This window comes from Pongo pygmaeus, chromosome 15 (assembly GCF_028885625.2).
Source record: "Pongo pygmaeus isolate AG05252 chromosome 15, NHGRI_mPonPyg2-v2.0_pri, whole genome shotgun sequence".
Taxonomy (NCBI): domain Eukaryota; kingdom Metazoa; phylum Chordata; class Mammalia; order Primates; family Hominidae; genus Pongo; species Pongo pygmaeus.
In genome coordinates this window covers 95345032-95367342 of record NC_072388.2, presented here as the reverse complement: position 1 = coordinate 95367342, position 22311 = coordinate 95345032, and the positions used below count along the sequence as shown (strand labels likewise).

The 22311-nt window shown below is 38.4% G+C and overlaps 1 protein-coding gene across 6 annotated transcripts in view; it reads left to right on the top strand.

Annotated features, from left to right (window-relative positions):
* Positions 1-20656, top strand: part of ATG2B (autophagy related 2B) — an 80515-nt gene extending 59859 nt beyond the window's left edge. For 4 of the 6 annotated variants that reach the window (XM_054447949.2, XM_063652054.1, XM_063652053.1 and 1 more), the window contains 10 exons: positions 111-305; positions 1266-1367; positions 6353-6431; positions 6747-6954; positions 9817-9886; positions 10233-10315; positions 10991-11112; positions 11336-11490; positions 12121-12270; positions 15931-20656. In XM_054447949.2, coding sequence (XP_054303924.1) covers positions 111-305; positions 1266-1367; positions 6353-6431; positions 6747-6954; positions 9817-9886; positions 10233-10315; positions 10991-11112; positions 11336-11490; positions 12121-12270; positions 15931-16161 — 1395 coding nt within the window. In that variant the 3' untranslated portion in view covers positions 16162-20656. Of the gene's footprint in view, positions 1-110; positions 306-1265; positions 1368-6352; positions 6432-6746; positions 6955-9816; positions 9887-10232; positions 10316-10990; positions 11113-11335; positions 11491-12120; positions 12271-13210 lie in introns of all 6 variants that reach the window. The other 2 variants (XM_063652051.1, XM_063652052.1) reach the window with 1 other exon arrangement.
* The last annotated feature ends 1655 nt before the right edge of the window (positions 20657-22311 follow it).

Below are 22311 nucleotides of genomic sequence, written 5' to 3'. Positions count from 1 at the left end.
CTGAGGTAGAATTCAAAGGAAAGATGAGTGATATTTTGCATTTTAAAGAGAAAATACAATTTAATAAAATGTAAAGAACTGTTCTGCGTTCTTTCTCCTTATCTGTTAAGGTGAAGTTTCAGCATGAAGTCTACCCCCCATGCAAACCTGATTGTGATTCCAGCCTCTCAGAACACCCAGTCTCCCGGCAGGTGTTCATTGTTCAGGATCTTGAGATTCGCGATCGTTTGGCAACATCACAAATGAATAAATTTTTATACCTGTATTGCAGTAAAGAAATGCCTCGAAAAGCTCACTCCAACATGGTAAGAGTTAACCTCATTGTTGTGTTATGTTAGTTTTGGAAACGTGTTTTTATTATATCTAACTGCAGGAGAGTTAAAGTAGCAAAAATTACTAGATATCTTTTCTCATTTTAATGTGAAAAATCCCGTTTGAATGTATTGCTTAAAGTTTTATGTTTAAAAAATTATTTTGCATGTCACTTCTAGGGTCCATTAACTCTAATTGCTAATAAATTGATATCTGAGGAAAAGTAGAAGTCCCTAGTGATCAGTACAAAATATGTAGTATTGCTGAAGGTGTTCCAGATTTCTAACACTCTTTATATTTTAGTAAGGTAGAAATGATTCGTTCAGGACTTTGGAGGTCCCTCACAGAATTTGATTTTGGCATATGGGCCTATGGTTAGCTTCAGGGTTTCAGTAAACTCCTATTACTAAGTACAACATTATCGATTTGTAATTTTTCCTCTAAAGACAGTCTATATATCTTTAAGCAGTTTTTTTTTTTTCCTCCCGACAGTGTCTCACTCTGTGGCCCAGGCTGGAGTGCAGATCGTGGCTCACTGCAGCCTTGACCTCCTGGGCTCAAACTATCCTCCCATTCAACCTCCTGAGTAGCTGGGACTACAGGCATGCACCACCATGCCTGGCTAATTTTTTGTTTTTTTTGTGGAGATGGGGTTTTCCTATGTTGCACAGGCTGGTCTAGAACTCCTGAACTCAAGTAATCCTCCCACCTTAGCCTCCCAAAGTGTTGAGATTACCGGCATGAGCCACCGCGCCCAGCCTTTAGTCAGATTATTGATGGGGGCATGTGACCCAAAAATGTTTGATTCAGTCTTTTAAGGAAAGAGGGTAAACAATTCCTCTTTTTCTCATACGGTATAGGAATAGGAATTTTTCTTTTTTTTTCTTATTTTTAAAGAGAAGAAGGTCATCGTATTATTGTGGAAAAATGCTATTCTCTTTCTTGCCTTGTAGTTGACAGTGAAAGCCTTACACGTGTGTCCAGAATCTGGCAGGTCCCCACAGGAGTGCTGCTTGAGAGTGTCGCTGATGCCGCTCCGCCTCAATATTGACCAGGTTTGTAGCATGAGCGTGATTCCTGCCATTACAGTTAGATTAGACTGCATGTTCAGAATAAGGAAATTGTAATGTTTATCATTATTGAACTTTTATGGCGGTTACATATGTAAAGCAAACTTCTGATAAAGAATAGGGCAAATTCATTAGATGTTTGGAATCTGAACTGTGGGTGAGTAAACATCATTAGATGTTATTTCCCAGTCTCCTACTCATGGTGTGATGTAGACCTTAATACCTGCTTCTTGTTCTCTAATCCTTAAGTACTCTACTCCCAGTTCAGATATGCATATATTTTCAGAGAGTATTAGAGGATTCCCTGATGAATTGAATGCTGCTCTGTCTTCATTGCAGCATCTGGAAGAGAATTCTTTCTGTGCTGGGCAAAATGACAAATGAGTAAATTGGTATACATAAAGAGGTCAGAAACAACAGAGATTTAGACTTTCCCTAAAAAAAACTGGAGTTGGGCACAGTGAAATCCACTTTCCCGTATTCTAGCAGGCATCCTATCAAATTCTTCTGGGCTTTTCTTTGACCCAGAGATCTGTTTAAAACATAGCTGGTGCCTCTTCCAGAAACTTTCTTCCAGGATGTGTGAAAATAGGACGCGCAGCCAAGGTATAGTAATAGAATGGTGAGAAGCGTGGGTTTGGAGTCAGACCTGGATTCCAGTCTTAGTTCTGTAGCTTTTACTAGTTGTATGGCTTTGGGTAAGTTACTTAACATCTCCAAGCTTTAGTTCCTTCACTGATAAAATGGGAGAGATAGTAATATGTGTATCATAATGCTTTTGAAACGAAGATTAAATAAATCAGTGTGTGAAAAACATTAGCTGGGTGCCTGACACTAGGTTAGGGATCAGTAATGTTAACTGTTGTTATTTAATAATAACATAGCATATGATAATTGCAGAACATAAGTGGAGTTTTTAACTAATCTGCTGTGAAATAACAAAACCTTCTTGACAGAAATTGTGTTGATATGAGCTCAGGTTTGGAAGTAGAGTATTTATTTGTGGGGTGGACGTTATTAATTTGCTTAAATAGTACTGGTTGAATAATGTTCATTAGTTGTTTAAATAAAACTTGAATAACTAAAAGCTGGTAACAAGTATTTCAAGACTGAGCTTAAATAATATTTATAAACAAAAAATAGGCACTGTCTTAGAGAAAATGTACTGTAAAGTACAGAAGCTTAGCATAGCTCTACATTAATGCTTATATCCTCTGAGCTAGGTTAGACTTGCCAATCAGTACTTTAAGTTTACGTTTTATCATTATGAAAGAAGATACTTTGATATCCATACTTTAACTAAATTTATCCTTATATTGATTGGCCTAGTGGAAATACAATGAAATGTTTGTGGGAAAATTGATCTGTGGAGATCACCAGTATGAACAAGACTTTGAGTAAGATACATCTTACTGGCATGACTTTACGAAACTTAGCAAGCCCAATTTTCTTTCTTTCTTTCCCCCCTGCCCCCACAGTGTCTCACTCTGTCACCCAGGCTGGAGTGTAGATCACGGCTTACTGCAGCCTTGACCTCCTGGGCTCAAACTGTCCTCCCGCCTCAGACTCCTGAACAGCTGGGATTACAGGCGCATACCACCATGTCCAGCTAATTTTCTATTTTTATTTTTTTGCAAAGACGTGGTCCCATTATGTTGCCCAGACTGGTCTTGAACTCCTGGGCTCAAGTGATCCTCCCACCTTGGCCTCCCAAAGTGCTGGGATTATAGGCATAAGCCACTGTGCCCACCCTAATTTTCTTTAATAGACTTTTAAATTTAATATTGAACATAATCTCTTATTTAGAACTATAAAGCATTGTGATTTTAAAGTGGGGAGTTACTAATCTTAGAACCATCAGGGAAATAAATTTTATGACTACCCTGAGGAAGAATGAGAAATAATTAATTAAGACATAAAATCTAGGAAAACAAAGCCACACCACAAATATGTAAGCGTTAATGAGGTATATATCACCTAACACAAAAATTCTTTTCAGTTCGCCTCTTTCAAGATTGCTATACCATATTTTGGGATAGTAAATGGTCGTCTGAGTAGAAAATCAAATATTTTTGTTTATTTTTTCTTGCAAAAACAAATCAGTTGGTGAATGATAATGCTTTGAGTATTATTTTTCTAACCGAGCACATCCCCACTTATTCATCTTAACTGAATCATGTTAAGTATGAAAGCAACACATTATTCTTTCATGTTTTTGAAAAAGCTGCATTGCTATTGAAGGTAAGTGCAACTGCTTCCAAAGCTCAGTGTTACCATAGGGCAGGCAATAAGCATTGCAGACGGAATGAGTTCCATCTCGTGGATAAGTGGATGATGGAGGTGATACAACTAGGCAGTTTGAGATTCAAAATAGGAAGGGGTCCAGATTTCCTGACTCTGCTAGCCTATTGTCCATTTTAGTTTTGTACTGGCTGCAACTCTGCAGGGAAAGCGTATCAATTCATTCAAAACCATTTGGTGAATGCCTACCTTGTCCCAGGTTTTATATTAGGATGCTGGGGATACAAAGATGAATAAGACATCTCTATCTTCAAGGATCTCTTTATAGAAGACTGACATAAAAGAGATAGTTTTAATGTGCTGTGGTGAGTACAAGTGATACAGATAGGCATGGGATGGTATGCCTGACCAGAAGATGGCTCTTAACCTAGACTGGGAGTTTGGAAGGGTGAGGGATGCTCAGGAAAGGCTTTCTGGGGGTGGTGACATTCAAGGTGGGTCTTAAGGAGTGCAGTGGAGCTAGGCAGGTGAAGATTTTTGTAAAGGTACCAAAAGCCTTACTCTAATTGTGGACTGGGATTGGGAGACCATTCTGCTAAGTAAGATAAGTAAGTGCGCAACCCAGGCTCTATAGGATGAAGATGGAGCAGCACCAGTTTGCACAATTGTGTTTTTCATCATTATTGCTTCATTGCTTGAGTATGACATTAAAAGGAATTCTTTTAACACTGTAAGTCATAGTGCAGTATTAATATCCTTTATCATAGGATCTTCAAACTAGACATATTTTATAGTCAAATTTAGCATAAACAATTTTTTAAAGTTTAAAAAAATTAATTGCACTGAGGTATAATTTACATATACTAAAATGCACAGCTTTTAAGTGTTCAGTGGCGGTTTCACAGATTTACACACTTGAGGAGGTACTACCCCAGTTGAGATATAGAACATTTTCCTTACCCTGAAGACTTCACTCATGTCCCTTTGTAGTTCATCTTCACCATCCCAAAGTGACTACTGACTGATCTTTTGGTCACCATAGATTAGTTTTTTCCTGTTCTGCAACTTCATGTAAATGGAATTGTACTTGGCTTCCTGTACTTAGCGTTAAGTCTTTGAGATCCATCTATTTTGTAGCATGTATCCACAGTCATTTTTATTGCGGAGTAGGATTTTGCTGTGGATATACCACAGTTTATCTGTTTACCTGCTGGTTCACATTGAGGTTGTTCCATGGTTTTGGCTCTTAGGAAATTTATGTAGAAGTCTTTTTATGGGCATACATTTTCATTTCTCTTGGTTGAGTAAATACATATATAAGAGTAGAATTTCTGGGTCATAAGTATATGTTGAGCTCTGTTAAGAAGCTGCCAAACAATTCTTCACAGTGGCTGTTGCATTGCACATTCCCACCAACAGCCATGAGAGCTGTGGCTGCTTCATAGCCTTGCCAAACTTGGTATTGTCGTTTTTAAAATTTTAGCTGGTATGCTTTGTGTACACTTTGGTTTTAAATTGGATTTCCCTGATAACGGGTGATGCCGAGCATCTTTTTATGTGCTTATTAGCCATTTGTGTATTTTCTTTTGTGTTTCTGAAGTGTCTGTGTCTTGCTAAGGGTTGTTTGGGTCGGGTGCGGGTTACTCATGCCTGTAATCCCACCACTTTGGGAGGCCAAGGCAGGAGGATTGCTTGAGCCTAGAAGTTCAAGATCAGCCTGGGCAACATAGTGAGATCTTGTTTCTACAAAAAATAGAAAAAAAATTAGCCAGGCATGGTGGTGCCTGCCTATATTCCTAGCTATTCAGGAGGCTGAGGTGGGAGGATCGCTTGAACTCAGGAGGTGGAGGCTGCAGTGAGCCATGATTGCACTACTGTACTCCAGTCTGGGTGACAGAGCGAGACCCCCATCTGTAAAATAAAATAAAATAAAATTGAGTTGTTGGTCTTACTGATTTGTTAAAGAGTTTAGCTTAAATACCAAAATCAAAAAATTTTGAGAACATTTTAAAAAGCTGGTGATTAGTGGCCAGGTGTGGTGGCTCACGCCTGTAATCTCAGCACTTTGGGAGGCCGAGGCGGGTGGATCACGAGGTCAGGGGTTCGAGACTCAGCCTGACCAACATGGTGAAACCCCATCTCTACTAAAAATACAAATATTAGCTGGGCTTGGTGGTGGGTGCCTGTAATCCCAGCTACTCAGGAGGCTGAGGCAGGAGAATTGCTTGAACCCGGGAGGCGGAGGTTGCAGTGAGCTGAGATTGTGCCACTGCACTCCAGCCTGGGAGACAGAGCGAGACTCCATCTCAAAAAAAAAAAAAAAAAAAAGTGTCCAGCACATGATCGTTGGTAATATTATCACCACAATGCAGAATGAGAGCCAGGGCCAAGAGTGAGAGTGCTCCATTTCTAAGAAAACTCAAATGTACTTAGATTTAGTCCTTTTTACCTTTGTAATCTTTAACTTCTGTCTCTCAGTTTTCATACCTATAAATTAATTTCCTCATAAAGTTATGAGAATTAAAAGGGAAGTGTGTATCTGTGTGTGTGTGTGTGTGTGTGGTGGGGGGAAGAATAGGAATAATGACTGGCATAGAGAAAGGATTCAATAAATTGTAGCTATATTTGAACAATGAGTAAAATATATGAGTTTAAGATACTTTGTTTCATAGTTTTAGAAATAGGTGATTTTTTTCTTCCTTAGTTAAAATTATGTCTCTTAATTTTAGGATGCCTTGTTCTTCCTGAAGGATTTCTTCACAAGTCTTTCTGCAGAAGTAGAGCTTCAAATGACTCCAGATCCAGAAGGTATTAAATATGTATAGTTTGAAAAGGCTATACCAAGTACTTGGATTGATTTTAATTGTTATGAGACTTTTTTGAGAATGTACTTACAATATTTATTCCCACTTACGTAAATGTGTTCTGTGTTTATTTTTGTTGATTCACGAATGCTGTTTATATAAAAGTAATAATTTAAAAGGTGAAAGCAAATTTTCTCTGTAACAAGAATCGTATTTTGATTAAATAAAATGTAGAAAAACAAATTAGATCAAGGTTGATTTAAATGGTTGCTCAGAAGAAGCATATCTAATTTTTCAAACATGCACATTACATTTTCAGTTAAAAAGTCTCCTGGAGCTGATGTCACCTGCAGTTTGCCAAGGCATTTGAGTACCTCAAAGGAGCCAAATCTAGTTATTTCTTTCTCTGGGCCAAAACAGCCTTCCCAAAATGATAGTGCCAATTCAGTGGAAGTGGTTAATGGCATGGAAGAGAAGAACTTCTCTGCTGAAGAAGCATCTTTTAGGGATCAGCCTGTGTTTTTTAGGTAACTAATTTAGTTTTAATAACAAATGAAGTTATTTTAGACTTTTGAAGATTGTTCTGTGATGTGTGTGTGCTGGTAATCATGAGGTTCCATCAGCTTTTCTTTGCACTGCCAAATCATGAGCTGGTGTATTTATCTGTATGTGGTCCCCATCTAATTGCACCCCCCTTATTTGCACATAGTAACCTGGTTCCAAATTCATCTCTCTTTCAATTCTCTGGCAGGAATTTCCTTTTCTTCTAGCTTTTTCCTTCTTTTTCTCCTCTATCGCCTCTTTCCAGCACTGTTATGGTGTGTTCGTACCAGCCCAACAGGATATCATCCTTTTGCTTTTTTTCCCTTTATGTATCTCAACCTGGCTATGCCTGTCTGTCTTTTCCCTTGTGGGGATTTTCTACCTGTTTTCTCTGTCTGCCCTTCCCAGTCGTTATGTGTCTTTCCTGACCCTTCCCTCCCTGCTCAGTGGGCACTGTTGGGAGACCCAGGTCCCCTGTGCTGCTGCCGTTGGCTGTGACTGCTGCCCAACGGCTTGGCCAGCTCGAGCACAGCACACTGCAATTTCCTCATTTCCAGACCTGTTCATTCTTCTCTTCTTCTCTCTTTTCCAACCCTTGATGGTAGGGATGGTGGCTTGGCCCTATGGGAAAGAGAAGGGACTGAAGATCAGTGCCCCCTTGTTATGAGGAACAGTTACATCTTCCCTGATTTTCTGTGCTGCTTTCTCAAATATCCCGGGTTGCTGATTTCTCTCTTTCTCTCTAGGTTCTGAAGTTAGACTTTAGGCATGGGCCAAAGTCAGCAGTATTACTACTTGGAAGAGTTGTCACGTTTTAAATATTTTGCATAGTGATGAAAATAGGTAGAAAAAATGGAATATGATAATTGGAAAGATCTTGGAATAGATGATTCCTGGTGGTTCTAAATCTTTCCACCACCAAAGAAGGACCTTTTAAAATTAATTTCCTACGTTGATCCTTTTATTTTTACAAAAACATGTATCTTAAATGATAATTTGCATTGTTATTTTACTAGTCACATTTATAAACTACCAATTTGGTTTTTGTAAACATGGGCCTGAAAGCAAAGAATTTTGCCTTTTTGTTTAGCCCAGAGGAAGTAGGGTTACTCATTTATTTAGGTTTAAAAAGTACACAAGCCCTATACTTACTTAGGTAAATGTTTATTTTTTCCATTAGACTATTTAAAATATTGAGAATAGCTTATAGATTTTCATTTGTACTCTCAAAGGCTCCTAATCAGTGCCATAGTCTAAATTACACACCTTACAAATGAGGAAGTGAATGCCCAGAGAGATGAGTTGACTTGCTCAAGACTACAGTTAGTGGCCAAGGCACGACTAGAACACAGATTTTCTTATCTCTAATCCAGAAAATCCGGTACAGTTTTTAGTAATGTCATGAGAGCCCCCTTCCTCCAAACATTTATTCATTTTACAAATACTTACGAGCACTTAACTGTATGCCAGGTTTTAATCTAGGCACAAATGAACAAAGTAGAGAAAATTTTAATTGAGTTTACAAACTGAGATTACAAATAATTAAAATAAATGGTTTGTCCTATTAGTATGTGCCATGGAGAAAAAAAAGAGTGAGAAAGGAGAGTATTGGAGGGCACTGGCCCGACAGCCAAGTGGAGCTGAGTATTCAGGGGATGGGCGTGAGCTGGGGTCTGAGGTTTCTGGTAGTGATTGGTGTAAATATAGCATCTCCATTTTGTTGTAGGTGCAGTGGACTTTGGTGAGATGGCTTAGGATGTAACCACCAACATTAATTCTGTGGGAAAACTGTGTTTCAAGTTCCAAACATTGTTTGCAGCCAACTTTTGGAAGTCAGATCATTTTGTTAGATGTGTACCATCAGTGTACAACCAGCCCTCTATATCTAGAATTCTACATCTGAGATTCAACCAAAATATTAATAAAAAATGGCAATAAAAATAATACAAATTAAAAATACAAGAATGATTTGCACAGCATTTACATTGTATTAGATATTGTAAGTAATCTAGAAATGATTTAGAGTATATGAAAGGATATGTGTGTCATATATGCAAATACTATCCCATTTTATATAAGGGACTTTTGAACATCAAGGGGTTTGGTATCCATAAGGGCCCTGGAAGCAATCCACTTCAGAAACCAAGGGACAACTGTATAATTATAATTTCATTCTCACACCGTTCCCTATATTTGTTTGTCGATAATTCTGTTTACTTAGAAGCGTTAGTTTCAAGGATTCTCACAAAATTTAACAATGTAGGTGGCATTTTAACAATTTCTGAAGATTGAGCAACAGTGAGTTTAAGTGACTTGCCCACAATTGCACCTCATAGATGAACCTGGGGTTCATGCCAGGATCGCTGGCTCTTATTTACCAGACAGTCAAAATAATTCCTTTGGCCTTCTCTTTATATTTCTTGGTCATGACTATCTGGTTTAATCTTGAAGGTTGCTTTTATTAATTTATTCCTTGAATGAATTGTGAATATATATAAGAATAAATTTTTGTAAGTGTACATTATTTCATAAACTGAGAAAAGGTTTTTATTACATTTTATTCTTGTATTATTTTTATTTTCCTACACTGTATAGATGTAACTAAGAAAAGCTTTTTGTGAGAAATGCAAATATAATAATATATGAGACGATTAACATCTGCTTAATTGTTATATTAGGAAAAGATAGAGCTAAAAGACATTCTCTTTTATTTAGTCCTTAAGATATTTACATGATTTATTTTGTGGTTTTGTTTTTATTCTCCAATTGAACAAATTAATTTATATCTAATTTCACCTATTAGTAATTGTAAATGTAAATAACTCCCCTCCTTCCTTTATCTTCAGAGAATTTAGATTCACGTCAGAAGTTCCCATTCGACTTGATTATCATGGCAAACATGTATCAATGGATCAGGTTGGGAAACTCTACAAATATACTCCACAAAAATATCATATGTTTCTCTAATGAGTTCGTTTTTATTTTTAACTTTGCTTTGTCATAGTTTATATATATGTTTGAAATGAAGTGCAAGGTTTTTAAATTTAATTGTTTTTAATGTAAATATTTACTTAAGTACCATGAGTAAAATTTGTTATAAATTGGGTCATATGTATTGTAAAATATATATTTTTGCTGTAAATATTTTAAGTGTTTTAGTATCAATAATGACTACTGCTTTGACTTTCAAAATAACAATGATTTTAGATGTTGAGTCTCTTAATTTACAGTAAGGTTAATTTGGCCTTTTTTAATTTTGAAGGGTACGCTAGCTGGGATTTTGATTGGTCTGGCTCAGTTAAACTGCTCTGAACTAAAGCTCAAGAGGCTTTCCTATCGACATGGGTAAGTGAATTTATTATATGAAGCTTTAAGTGAAGTTATCAAAGTTAGTGTACAACAAATTTGAAAACTGAGTTTTCTTAGCATGCATACACAATTTTACAGTATTTTATTTAGAGAGCTCATTTTTAGAGGACTCTTAAGAGTTAGGCACTGATTTCTATTCTGAGGGATTAGAAGGAGTTTGAAAAGAGTAGTATTTGGAAAAAACAGTTATAGTTTAGGATATTTTAAATAACTTTCTAAGGTTGTAAATGAGCTTATTCAGTGAAAAGATTGGAAGTTCTTAGTAGCAGTTACTGGCAATTTAGAAACTTTGGGTTAATCCTATGCCAAAGCCTTAAGATGTTCAAGAAATAAGAACATTGGAAAAACACACTAATACGTGCTACCTGAGTCTCGTAGAAATTATTAACATTAGAATTGGATTTTATATATATATGTGTGTGTGTATGTATGTATATATATGTATATTTAGAAAAATTCAGGTTGTGAGTTAAATGGATGATTTGTGTTTCTTTTTGATTTGAAAAATGTTAGCTGTTTTTGAAGCATCTGTAATATTTGTCCTTATAATTTGTAGATTTTATTTTAAGTAAAAAAAAAAAAAACCCTCAATCTAATCTATGTCTATAAATGTATTTCTCCTTTTGACATACTAATGATCATTTGCTCTAGTTTACTAGGTGTTGACAAATTATTCTCATATGCAATCACTGAGTGGCTTAATGACATTAAGAAGAACCAGCTACCAGGAATCCTGGGAGGTGTTGGACCTATGCATTCACTAGTACAATTAGGTGAGTTTTCTTCTTTTTTAATCAAAAGATAAGTTATTTTTTCAGATCAGTAATTCTTATCCCTTTGAGAACTTATGTGAGGACCATTAGTCTAGAAAACTCACATATGTACTCGTATACACAAAACTTTGCCTCCAGTTTTAGAAGTTAAAAACCCCAGGGTTAGAATGATAGAAAAGTCTGAACTGTGGCACTGATGTTGATTTTGTGTTGACTGTTGTAGTACAAGGCCTAAAGGACTTGGTCTGGCTCCCAATAGAGCAGTACCGGAAGGATGGCCGCATTGTCAGAGGGTTTCAGAGAGGCGCTGCTTCCTTTGGTACCTCGACAGCGATGGCTGCTCTAGAACTCACAAACAGAATGGTTCAAACCATACAGGTATCTTTTTAGACTGCCTTAGTCTATCCAAAAAGAGCCATTGTGAACCGGTTGGGTCCTTTTGTTTTTAAAACAATACTGTAAAGATACACAAAATGTTGTGAGTAGATACTTTATTTGTAGTGATTTAATGTCATGCTTGTTTTATTGCTTAAATGTTTAGTGTTAAATAATTAGAATAAAGCAGTGGAATACAGTGTCAGATTTGTTTGCCTATTTCAGGTAAATTGTAAACATTAAGTTAGCAGAGGATTGATTTCACCATATTTGTATGAAAGGATCATAGCTAAATTTGAAGAAGGCGTTGTAGATTAAACAGAAGTATTAAAGGTCCTTCTAGTAAGTATTCAGCTCCATAGACTGATGTGGAAATGTTGAGTGTTCTCAGTGAACAGAGGAGGGGCTAAAAATTCAGCTCAATCCAGGTGTTAGTTATTAATTTATACTTTTATGTTTTCGTTATAAAAGTCATCAATTCTAGTGGTAAAGAATTCAGATACGCAGAAGTGTCTTCGTTAGGGTTTGTGAGTTCCTCTGCTCTTCCTCACTCCCTGTAGGAAGTGCTCTGCTGGTCCGTAACTCTTCAGACTTTCTTCTAATTCATTTCTTCCTTTTGACAAAATGATCCAGGCAGCTGCAGAGACTGCTTATGATATGGTGTCTCCTGGTACCCTTTCTATCGAGCCCAAGAAGACCAAAAGGTTTCCTCATTACCGGTTAGCCCACCAGCCAGTAGACCTGAGGGAAGGTGTGGCCAAGGCTTACAGTGTTGTGAAAGAGGTAATTGAATACTTGGGTGGACACATCAGAACCCTTCTGTGTGCTTTCCCAACTTTCACCTAAAGAGCATTTAATGGCTTAAATTTATTCTGTAGAAATCCCTGGGAGCAGAATGGCAACTGCCGCTAATAACGTGCCCATATTTGTGTGAGGTGACGGAAAAGGGCCAGTCTGGGACCAATAGGCTGACAGGAAGACTAGTGATTGCATGGGTGGACAGATTCTCTCTCTTCACCTGCAGAAGCACTCAGGCAATGTTAGAAACAAATGCTGTGTGATGGCTGTCTAGGTTTAACACATTTATACTCGGCCCTGCTTTACCTCAGGTTTGCTTAAGAACTAGAACTTTTCAGATGAATCTCCCACCCTGATCCTATTCCCATGCCTTCACTATGCTGAACGTGGAACATATTTTTTTTTGTACATGTTTTTATATAGTTTTATTATATAAGTATGTATTCATAAGCAAAACATGCTAGTGTTAATGTTTTAAAAGTTTCCATAAATGGTGTTATGTGTCTTATTCTGCAACTTATTTCAAGACAGATCCATGTTAATCTTAATCCATGTAGGTCTAATTGCCACAGTTTTATGGTATTTCACTGTATGAATATATCATAATTTATTTTCCTGTTGGTGGACATTCAGTTTCCATTTTTCCCCTGAAACACCACTATGGGGAGTGCTCATTTAACTGTCTTTTTGTTCATATGTACAAGAAATTCTTTAGGGTCAACTGGGGAGTAACTGTTGGAATCTCGACATTTATTAAGCATTGCTGAATTGCTCTCTGACACGGTTGTGCCAGTGAACCCTGTTTTTTTGTTTTTTTTTTTTTCTGGGTGTTGTCAGGGTCATTCCCTGGCAGACTCTTTTTGACATTCTTTTTAATATGACATAAGGGAGTTTGAGGTCATTTGACTTATGATTTGTGTTTTAGGATTTCATGAAAGATATTTTTCTCAGTCATATTCTAACAACAGTCAGACGTGCCTAGGACGGTCTTTTACTTGAGAAAAGTAGCCTCTGTGGTCCCAAACGGCAGGAAGTCCACGAAGGTAGGGCCCCGAGAAATGTATTAGTGGAGAAATAAAGGTAAGACCAATGGTCAGCTTTGAAAAAAAGATTTACTGGGGAGAATAAAGAGATAATTACGAGTCAGACTTGCTCCTACAGATGTCAGGATTGAGCCAGCTATCAACAGGCTAAAATTAGATCTGTTAAACAGACACTGGGGTTAGTAAGGGCAGTGGGAAGTAAGATGTAATAGCAGTTTGATTTAACAACTTGTGAAATGGTTGCCTAATTTAATCTATAGTAATTTTAAAATAAATGTGTGCTTACTTTGTGCCAAATGTATGGTAATCGCCATTAGAGATAGGCGACATTTCTAATTTACAGATGAGGAAATGGGTTCTGCCAGACAGTGGCCTCCCCCAAGTACCACAGAGAAAAGGGATTGGAGCCAGGATTGGAACTGAGTATTTGGGTTTAAAGTTTAGTTCTCTTTCTCTAAGCTGTCACTAGGAAGAATGAAGGAAGGGAGGGTGAGATTAGTAAGTGTGGATTGAGATGGTAGGATGTGCTTGTTTGGACTTACTCTGGATTCTCTATTAAAGTTAAAAAAAAAAAAGTTCCTAAGTGGTGCTTGGTATTTCTTTTCCATTTTAGATGTCAGTAAGTCAAAGATGAAGAGAAAATGCCTTGTGTGTGTCATAGACAGGCTCATCTTTTAGATCAGAGGTTGGCAGACTAGGCTGCAGGCTAGACCTGGCCATGCCTCTTTTGTATGGGCCTTTGAGCTAATAATAATGCTATTTACAATTTTAAAGGATTGTAAAACAAAACAAAACAAAAAATAAATAACAGAGACCATGGCCCACAAATACCTTCTATGTGGCCCTTACAGAAAAAGTATGTCAACCCCTACTTACATAGTTCTATTTGGTGGTAGTCAGGCACTTATGAGGGTGGCAGTAGGAATTATTTATTGAACACTTAACTGTCTTCCAAACTGTGTCAAGCTCTTGAGATGAATTATTTAATTCTAACAATCACCATAGGAGGAAGGCAGCATTTTAATTCCCTGTTTAAATGACTTTAAGGTCACACAGCTAAATAATAGGGCTGAGATTGGAATTTACTTCTGTTGTCTGCAAACGTAGTGGTGGTCAGCCTTGTACTCTACTCATCTACTCCTGTTTATCGCGGGTGGGATAGGGAGGAGAGCTGGTGGAGAAGGGAGGGAGATGGTGCAGGGAAATGTACAAGTTGTAAACATTTTCTTTGTTGTGCTTGTGGTTTCTCTTATTGGCTGTTATCCTGTAGATAGTTTTTAAAGTAGTACTTATTATTTCTTTGAGTTTTTCTGGACACTTTTTTTTTTTTTTTTTTTGAGATGGAGTCTTGCTCTGTTGCCCAGGCTGGAGTGCAGTGGCATGATCTCGGCTCTCTGCAAGCTCTCCCTCCTGGGTTCACGCCATTCTCCTGCCTCAGCCTCCCAAGTAGCTGGGACTACAGGCGCCTGCCACCACGCCCGGCTAGTTTTGTGTATTTTTAGTAGAGATGGGGTTTCACCGTGTTAGCCAGGATGGTCTCGATCTCCTGACCTCGTGATCCGCCTGCCTCGGCCTCCTAAAGTGCTGAGATTACAGGCGTGAGCCACCGCATCCAGCCTTCTGGATATCTTTTTTTTTTTGCTCTGTGGTATTACATGTTTTTGCCAGACATACTGGGTAGATAGGACGCTCTTGTTAACTTGCCGAAATGATGGCTAGATTCTGGGTTAGGACAAGGTCCTTGATTTCCCTGGAGAACTCAAAGTTCCTTTATGCTGTCCCCATCACTGAAGCTGTCACAATAATATAATAATAATAATGGAATGCTGCTTTGAGTTCCCTAGGGATTTCTGAGTTAGATAAATGGTAAAGATTCGGAAGTCATGTGAAGTTTTACCACATTGGTTTGACCTACATGTTTGTATATTCAGCTTCAAAGCTTAGAAGTCATTACTAGGATAGAGACTGAATAAACAAAAAAGAAAGCTTAGCAATCATCATTATTTTATTATGTTGTGAGAAAGATGGAAAATGCTACTAAAGTTTTTTGAGAATTATTAAACATGTTCCTGCTTTTTGTTCTCAGAATTCTCTAATCCAATAAAATGTTCTATTTAGCTTTTTATCTTAATTGAATTTTCCATTTTTTTTCCTAATACATAGCCAGTAATTTAAAACAAATTAAGTAATTTCCCAGAGCTTAGTAGAATTAGGTTGAATCAAAGGGAACTATCACCATATTTCTTTAGTGAATATATTCAAGAAGCTTTGTTTGCCAAGTTTGATTTAACTGGAGTGATTAATAGTAACAGCAAAGCCCGTATTTCTGTCTTCCCAATGCGAAATTTTAGTTTACCTACATTTTCCACACACTAGTGTCACAACAAAATACTAAGTCATAATTGCCTCTTTCCCTTACAGTTAGAATTCTGTCATTAAAAATAATAATCCTGGGTTATCTAAAAGCATGGCATTTTTTTTTGTCTGGTTACAAACATAATGTTACCTGCTTTAAAAGTGTGTACTGCAGGATAGCTTAGAGAGTTTTCCAGCCAGAGTTTGTTCACTGCCCTCCTCTCTCCTACCTCCCGCCTCTATGCAGGGAATCACAGACACGGCTCAGACCATTTATGAAACTGCGGCTCGAGAACACGAGAGCAGAGGGGTGACTGGTGCCGTGGGCGAGGTTCTGCGCCAGATTCCTCCGGCAGTGGTGAAACCTCTGATTGTTGCCACAGAAGCAACGTCAAACGTGCTGGGTGGCATGAGAAACCAAATTAGGCCAGATGTCCGGCAAGACGAGTCACAGAAATGGCGCCATGGGGATGACTGATGGCTTGGAACTGACAGCGTGAAGATAAGGAGAGTGGAACCAGGAGCTCAGAGTCCCGACAGCAGCTTCAGAGGAAGCTCGTTTAATTTTATTGTGCTCATCTCAGGAACAAAAGCATTTTTTAGTTAAATAATTTAACATCAAAACAACATGCAACCAAAAACTTCTGACATTTATAGTTGATACTTGCCTATAGAAATGTTTGGTGGCTGGTGTCAAAGGTCCTTAAAGCATTTGCTGCCAAGTTAGTGGAAGGCTCACTTTTGTTAAGATGACTGTAATTCTCCTTGTTACCAACGAGAGATCATTGGAAGCTGCCTTCTAACACTCTTTGTGTAGCTCTGTGGAGTTGAATTTTCTTAAGGTTTAAAAAGAATCACAGCTTCAGAACTTTAATTGAAAATGAGAGACAGAAGCCACAGGGGAAGCAAAGCAAATAGGATTTTCAATATAAATATCAGTGTGGAAAAATAACCTATTCTGTTGAATTTAGTGTTCATGCACTTGAGAACAACATTATTTCCATTTACTCCGAAAATCCTTTTGTGGGGGTTTGAGAAAGTGAATGTTGCAGACATGTTCTGTTGTGTTGCACTTTATCCTGTGTTTGTGTGTATGTGTTTTTAGATTAATTCAAGTTGTGTGCTATATTTCTTGTATAATTTACAAAGTTACACAAAACATAAAGAGCAGTAAACTTGTCTGAAAGTTTTTGGCAAAGGAAGGTAACTTCAATGTAATAGCTTCCTTTAAGAGTACAGGAAAATGCATTCTATAATGAAGTGGGGCCCATGTAATTGTTTATATTTTCAGTTTTAAGCAGGTATAGTGCAGGCTTGTTAGGAATGTGTGGAAGGGAAGATTGGAAGTGATTTTTCCTCTTTTAAAAGTAAACAAAATTCTTCAAATATGCCCTAGTTAACTATTTCAGCATACCATTTTTACTTGGTTAACAGTGTACATTGTGATAACCTATCAGGAATGAATAAAGTATTTTTATTTAAAGGTGATATTGTTTTATGCTTCCATGAATATTTTGCTTTTCTTAGAGCTTATTCATAGATGCAGTACTGTGATTTACCACAAGATAATTGGAAACACTCTCAAAACTGATTTTGGTTAATATGAGGTAGATCATTACCTAGGAGTAAGAGGGAAATTGTTGTCAATTCCTAACTTTAGATTGATCCAGCAGAAAGAAAAGGTGGAACTTTGTATATATCCACTGTTGAAAGTTGCATGACCTGACTTCCTGTTTTCTAAAGTTGGGGGAATATTATTGAACTTCGATTTCAGAACTGCATTTCAATTTGGGACTTGGAAAATGAAGTTAAATCAATTTCGTTCTCTAAATTTTCTAAGCAGGAAAGCAATGTAAACCAAAAATCAAAATTGTTTAGAATTTATAAAAATGGGGTTATATAGCTTTTAATTTTAGTTTCCTTTTTACTGCCAAAACACTTAAAAAGACAACAGCGTAACCACCTGTTTAAGCACCGTGGGACCATCTCTTATTCGGGTAGAGCCTGGTCCTGGCGACACACTAGCAGGAAGGCGTGCTGTGTTACCGGGAAGGCGCCTCTGGCTGTGGGGTGCGTTCTGACCACCCCACTCAGATGCCAGCATTTTCCATTTGCCCTTAAGGAAACTTGCTATGTGTGTTAAGCCAGTTATGATTAGTCAAACTGGAAAACACTTGATCAAACTTAAAATTGTAAAATCTGTCTAACTTTTAAATATACTTTCCACAGTTATACTTAAGTTCAGTTAACTACAGTATAGAGAAAAATAATTATTCTCTTCTTTGCACCCTGAGTTACAAACAAATTAAGTTTACAAATCTCATTTAAACATATATCTTTGTAATGTAATCTCCGTGGTTCTTTCTTTCTTCTACCCTCTTGCACCTGCTGTTGATGTAATCATTTTGGGAACAGAAACGTTCTGTCTCAAAAAGATTCATTGTCAGTTCAGCCAAGATGTTCTTTACCTGAGATTCTGGAAAGATGTTTATCTATATCTGAACACTTCTACATTATTAAATGTCCTTAAGCTTTTTCTTTTTTACAAGTGTCTTTTCAAACTTTTGTGTTGTGATGACACAGTAGAAAGAGTGTGGCTAGAATCCGTGGTTTGCCACATCTGCAGTTTACCAAACAGATGACTTGTCCAGGACATCTGATCCCTGTAAGCCTCAGCATCCCTCCTGGTAAATGGAGGGTTTTTTTATGACAAAGCCCAAGGGGGAGTTTTGGATGATTAGGCTGTGTGTGCGTGTGAGAATGATCGCATGTGGCGTCATGCTTTGTACAGAGCCTCAGACCACTGGGCCTTGTCCAGTGAGAGTCCTCTCTGGTGACATCACACACGGAGCAGCCAGGGGCCACCTTAGATCTCAGATCTCTCAGAGCAATACTTTTCTGAACTGCCACTGTGCCTGCGTGGTTGGGTTTGGTGTCATGCTTCTGACTAGAGTAGATCACGCATGTCCACCAGTGATACGTTGAGTCCTTACAGTTCCCCCCATGGAGTCCCATAAGCAGCTCCATCAAGATCTGTCAGCAAGTTGCAGGACCCCACAATGTTCTGACATGTTAAGACCCCCTGACATGACGAGTAGAGAGGCAGCTGAGGCCACAGCCGTGTCTTCCTCTTGAGTGGAGCTAACTTGGAACCCCCCATTTTCCCTTCCTTTTTGCCCACCACTGAACATTGCCTTTTAGATAACTCAGTGTTTCTTCTAGACATCATAGCAATAGACTTTCACTTTCATGAAGTTTGGGTACGATTTGGATTCTCACTTAAGTACATATATTTATCAATATTTTTATAAGGCAAAGTTCACTTAAAAAATCTTTCCAAGTAGCAGTGTGCCTAAGATGGCAAAATACTAAAAACTGGTGTTTCCTGCTCCTGTTATGTGTCACTTTTCAAGCCGATTGAAATATTTCTGGCTTTTTAGGGCATTACTTTTTAACTATCTCCTTTAAAAACAATGTTCTGTAGGTTTAGTGTCTTTGTTCAGTTCCAAAAGAGTCCAGACAACTGTGTCTGCCCCTGCAGAGGCTGTTTGTCCAAAGGCAGCGTGTGCCGCTTCAACCGGAACGCAGACAGCAGGGGAGCCGAATTCTAAAGCAGCGACTTAAAATGAGGAATCCCCAGTTGTACTAAATGGTTTCAGGATTGACTAATCATTGTCTTAACTCAGATTTTTGATGTGTAAAGAGCTGTGTGACTTGGCGTCTGAGAGATCCCTCTGCTTTGTTTTGCTTCAGAGTCCTCGCACCCGCATCCTCAGAACTGTGGGGCGTGGTGGGCTCTGACGAGCACTCCCCTTCTGTTTTCCTTCATTACTTTTGACCTACTTAAAACTTCAGAGAGAATGTCCGTCAAGTTCTTTTCTCCATCAAGTTCTTTAAGTTCCTTGAAAGGAAGGGACTGTGCAAACACAAAGCGATATTCTTTTGTATCTGCAAATGCGTCAGCTGGACATACCAATTGGTATCAAATAGAATAAAATCAAATATAAATTGAGTCTTAGGTTAAAAAGGAAAGTTATTTGTATAGTTTATAGATAATGAAGGAAAAAGATTTTCATTGCAGGAAATCTTGTTTACTGGAAGATAGAGTCACTCTTTTCATATAAGACAAATAGTGCTTTAATGCCAACTTATTTTTATCTCAACATTTTCAGGATCATGCTAGGCACACTGCCCCCTTGAATAGACATTATATGCACAGTTGCAAGTCAGCCAATGTTTTTATTCAGAAGTATTTTCCCCCCATTATAGTGCCTGCATATCAGAGATACAAAAAGCATCCAACACACTACTGTAATAGGCTTCTTTGGGGATGAGAAATTTGAGTCTCAACAACTCAGAGTTTGAGATGTCAGCTTTTTTGGTAAACATAGGTGTTAGAGGTATATTTTGCTTTCCTACAACAATTGTTGGGCCCTTGCTTTCAAGCATGTTGCTTCATAGGAAGCACCAGAGTGCCATCTGCTGTATTTCAAGGGATTGTAAATGTCATCTCAGCTGGCTCAGTTGTATCTCTAATGTCCCGGGTAGCAGCACCTCCCTCTAAAAATATGTTTACTTTGCTGTTTCACTTGTATTTTGTGTATATGAAATGGCAGCTTCCGATTTCTAGTTGGATTTGTCTTGCATTGTTTGTATAACTTGCTGGTCACCCAGGGCTATTTGCTTTTTCATGGAGAAATTTGATAGGGGTGTCTAGTTCAGCTTTTATGTTGATCCATCCTGACTTGTTTTAGACATTGAATTTATCTCACCACAAGTAAAAGAACATATGTGTATTGACTGTCTTTGCTAAGTTTCCTAATTTTTCCTAATTATGGCAATTATGGATGTGAATAAGAATACTGATGCTGTACAAGTATTTTTGTGGAAATGTACCTTGTTAATGTGACTATTTAAATAATATGAAAATAAGAATACTCTTGAAGAAAAAATTAAAATATTTACTCTTTGGATTTTGCTTTAAACACTCTTGTCTTTCACCAAGAAGTGTTCCCAAAACTTGTGTAAAATACTTACTGGGGTGGGGTGTACATCTGCGTCAGACCTTGTTATTGGGAAATGATGTTCCAGTGCCCCCGATGCTTCTGATAGCAGATCTTGGGTCTGTCTGCTACTGATTGCTGAGCTGTATGGAGTTTTAACAGTTCTTCCCGCCCCGCTTTGAATTTTAGTCCCTCTATTAGTTATCCTATCCCTGCAATAAGGACTTGCAGCAAACACACCTCCTACTTTGAGCTCATGAAACTGATAACTATTTGGAGGAGTATTTTTACTTATGAAGGGAATATTTAAAAGACATTTTTATTTTATTTATTTATTTTTTCAGACGGAGCTTTGCTCTTGTTGCCCAGGCTGGAGTACAATGGAGCAATCTCAGCTCACTGTAGCCTCCACCTCCTGGGTTCAAGCAATTCTCTTGCCTCAGCCTCCCGAGTAGTTGGGATTACAGGCACCTGCCACCACGCCCAGCTAATTTTTCGTATTTTTAGTAGAGACGAGGTTTCACCATGTTGGCCAGGCTAACCTCAGCCTGGTCTTGAACTCTTGACCTCAGCCTCCCAAAGTGCTGGGATTGTAGGCATGAGCCACCGTGCCCGGCCAGACATATTATTTTTAAAGGCAATTTACTTTAAAAAATTGTGTTGTGACAGATATCGCTATATAACATCCACTTTGAACAATTAGGGAAAAATGACAAGTCACACTTCACCCATGGCTCTTGTTGAAAAGAGGGATGGGGACAATTGTGAGATGCTTACTGCGTGCCAAGTATCCTAGTGTCTTCTTTTTATAATTTCACAGCCCTCGCTCAGAGGCAGTTACTAGAGTCCCTGTTTTCCAGATGAGGAGACAGGTTCAGAGAGGTCAAGAAACTTGCTCACTGTCACATGGTTTGACTCCCAGACCTCATGCTCTTCCCAGGACTTCATTTAAGAAAAGCTTGGAGCAGTTACCTAACTTAGCAAAAACTCTTCACTAATTGGGAAACCACAGAATTTTGCTAGAAGATCGAGATTAAAGGCTCTTAGAATATTTGAGCAAGAAAATGTGCTTGATCTCTTCCCGGTGTCTCTAGCCCCTCTCCCCTCTTCTGGCTGTGCTGAGCCACCCTAGTGGTTCAGTTCTGCATGCCCGTGAGTAGGGGTTAGGGCCACCTGGAAGATTTCTTTCTATAAATGCTGCACCGCAGGCCACAGTTAACACTGATTAAAGCAAAATCTCAGAATGGGGCTAAAGTGGGGTTTCTCCACCTCAGCAGTTGACATTTGGGACCAGCCTGTGCACTGTAGGATGCAGGGGATGTTGCCACCCTCCCACCCCCCGCTGGCCTCTGGCCACTGGATGCCAGTAACAAACTCCCCTCCCCCAGTTGTGACAAACAAAGATGTCTCCAGATGTGGCCAAATATGCCAAATATGACAAAAATCCCCTGTTAAAAATCACTGGGCTAAGAGCTCTCCTGGGGAAAATCATGCACAGCCTGGGGCAAGAACGCGCTATGGCCGCCCCAACTCGGATGCTCTGTCTGGATCTCTGGCTGCTCCTGCTGTCTCAGCCCAGAGGCTCCACTTCAGGCAGCCTGGCCACCCCTGCTTCCTCTCTATTT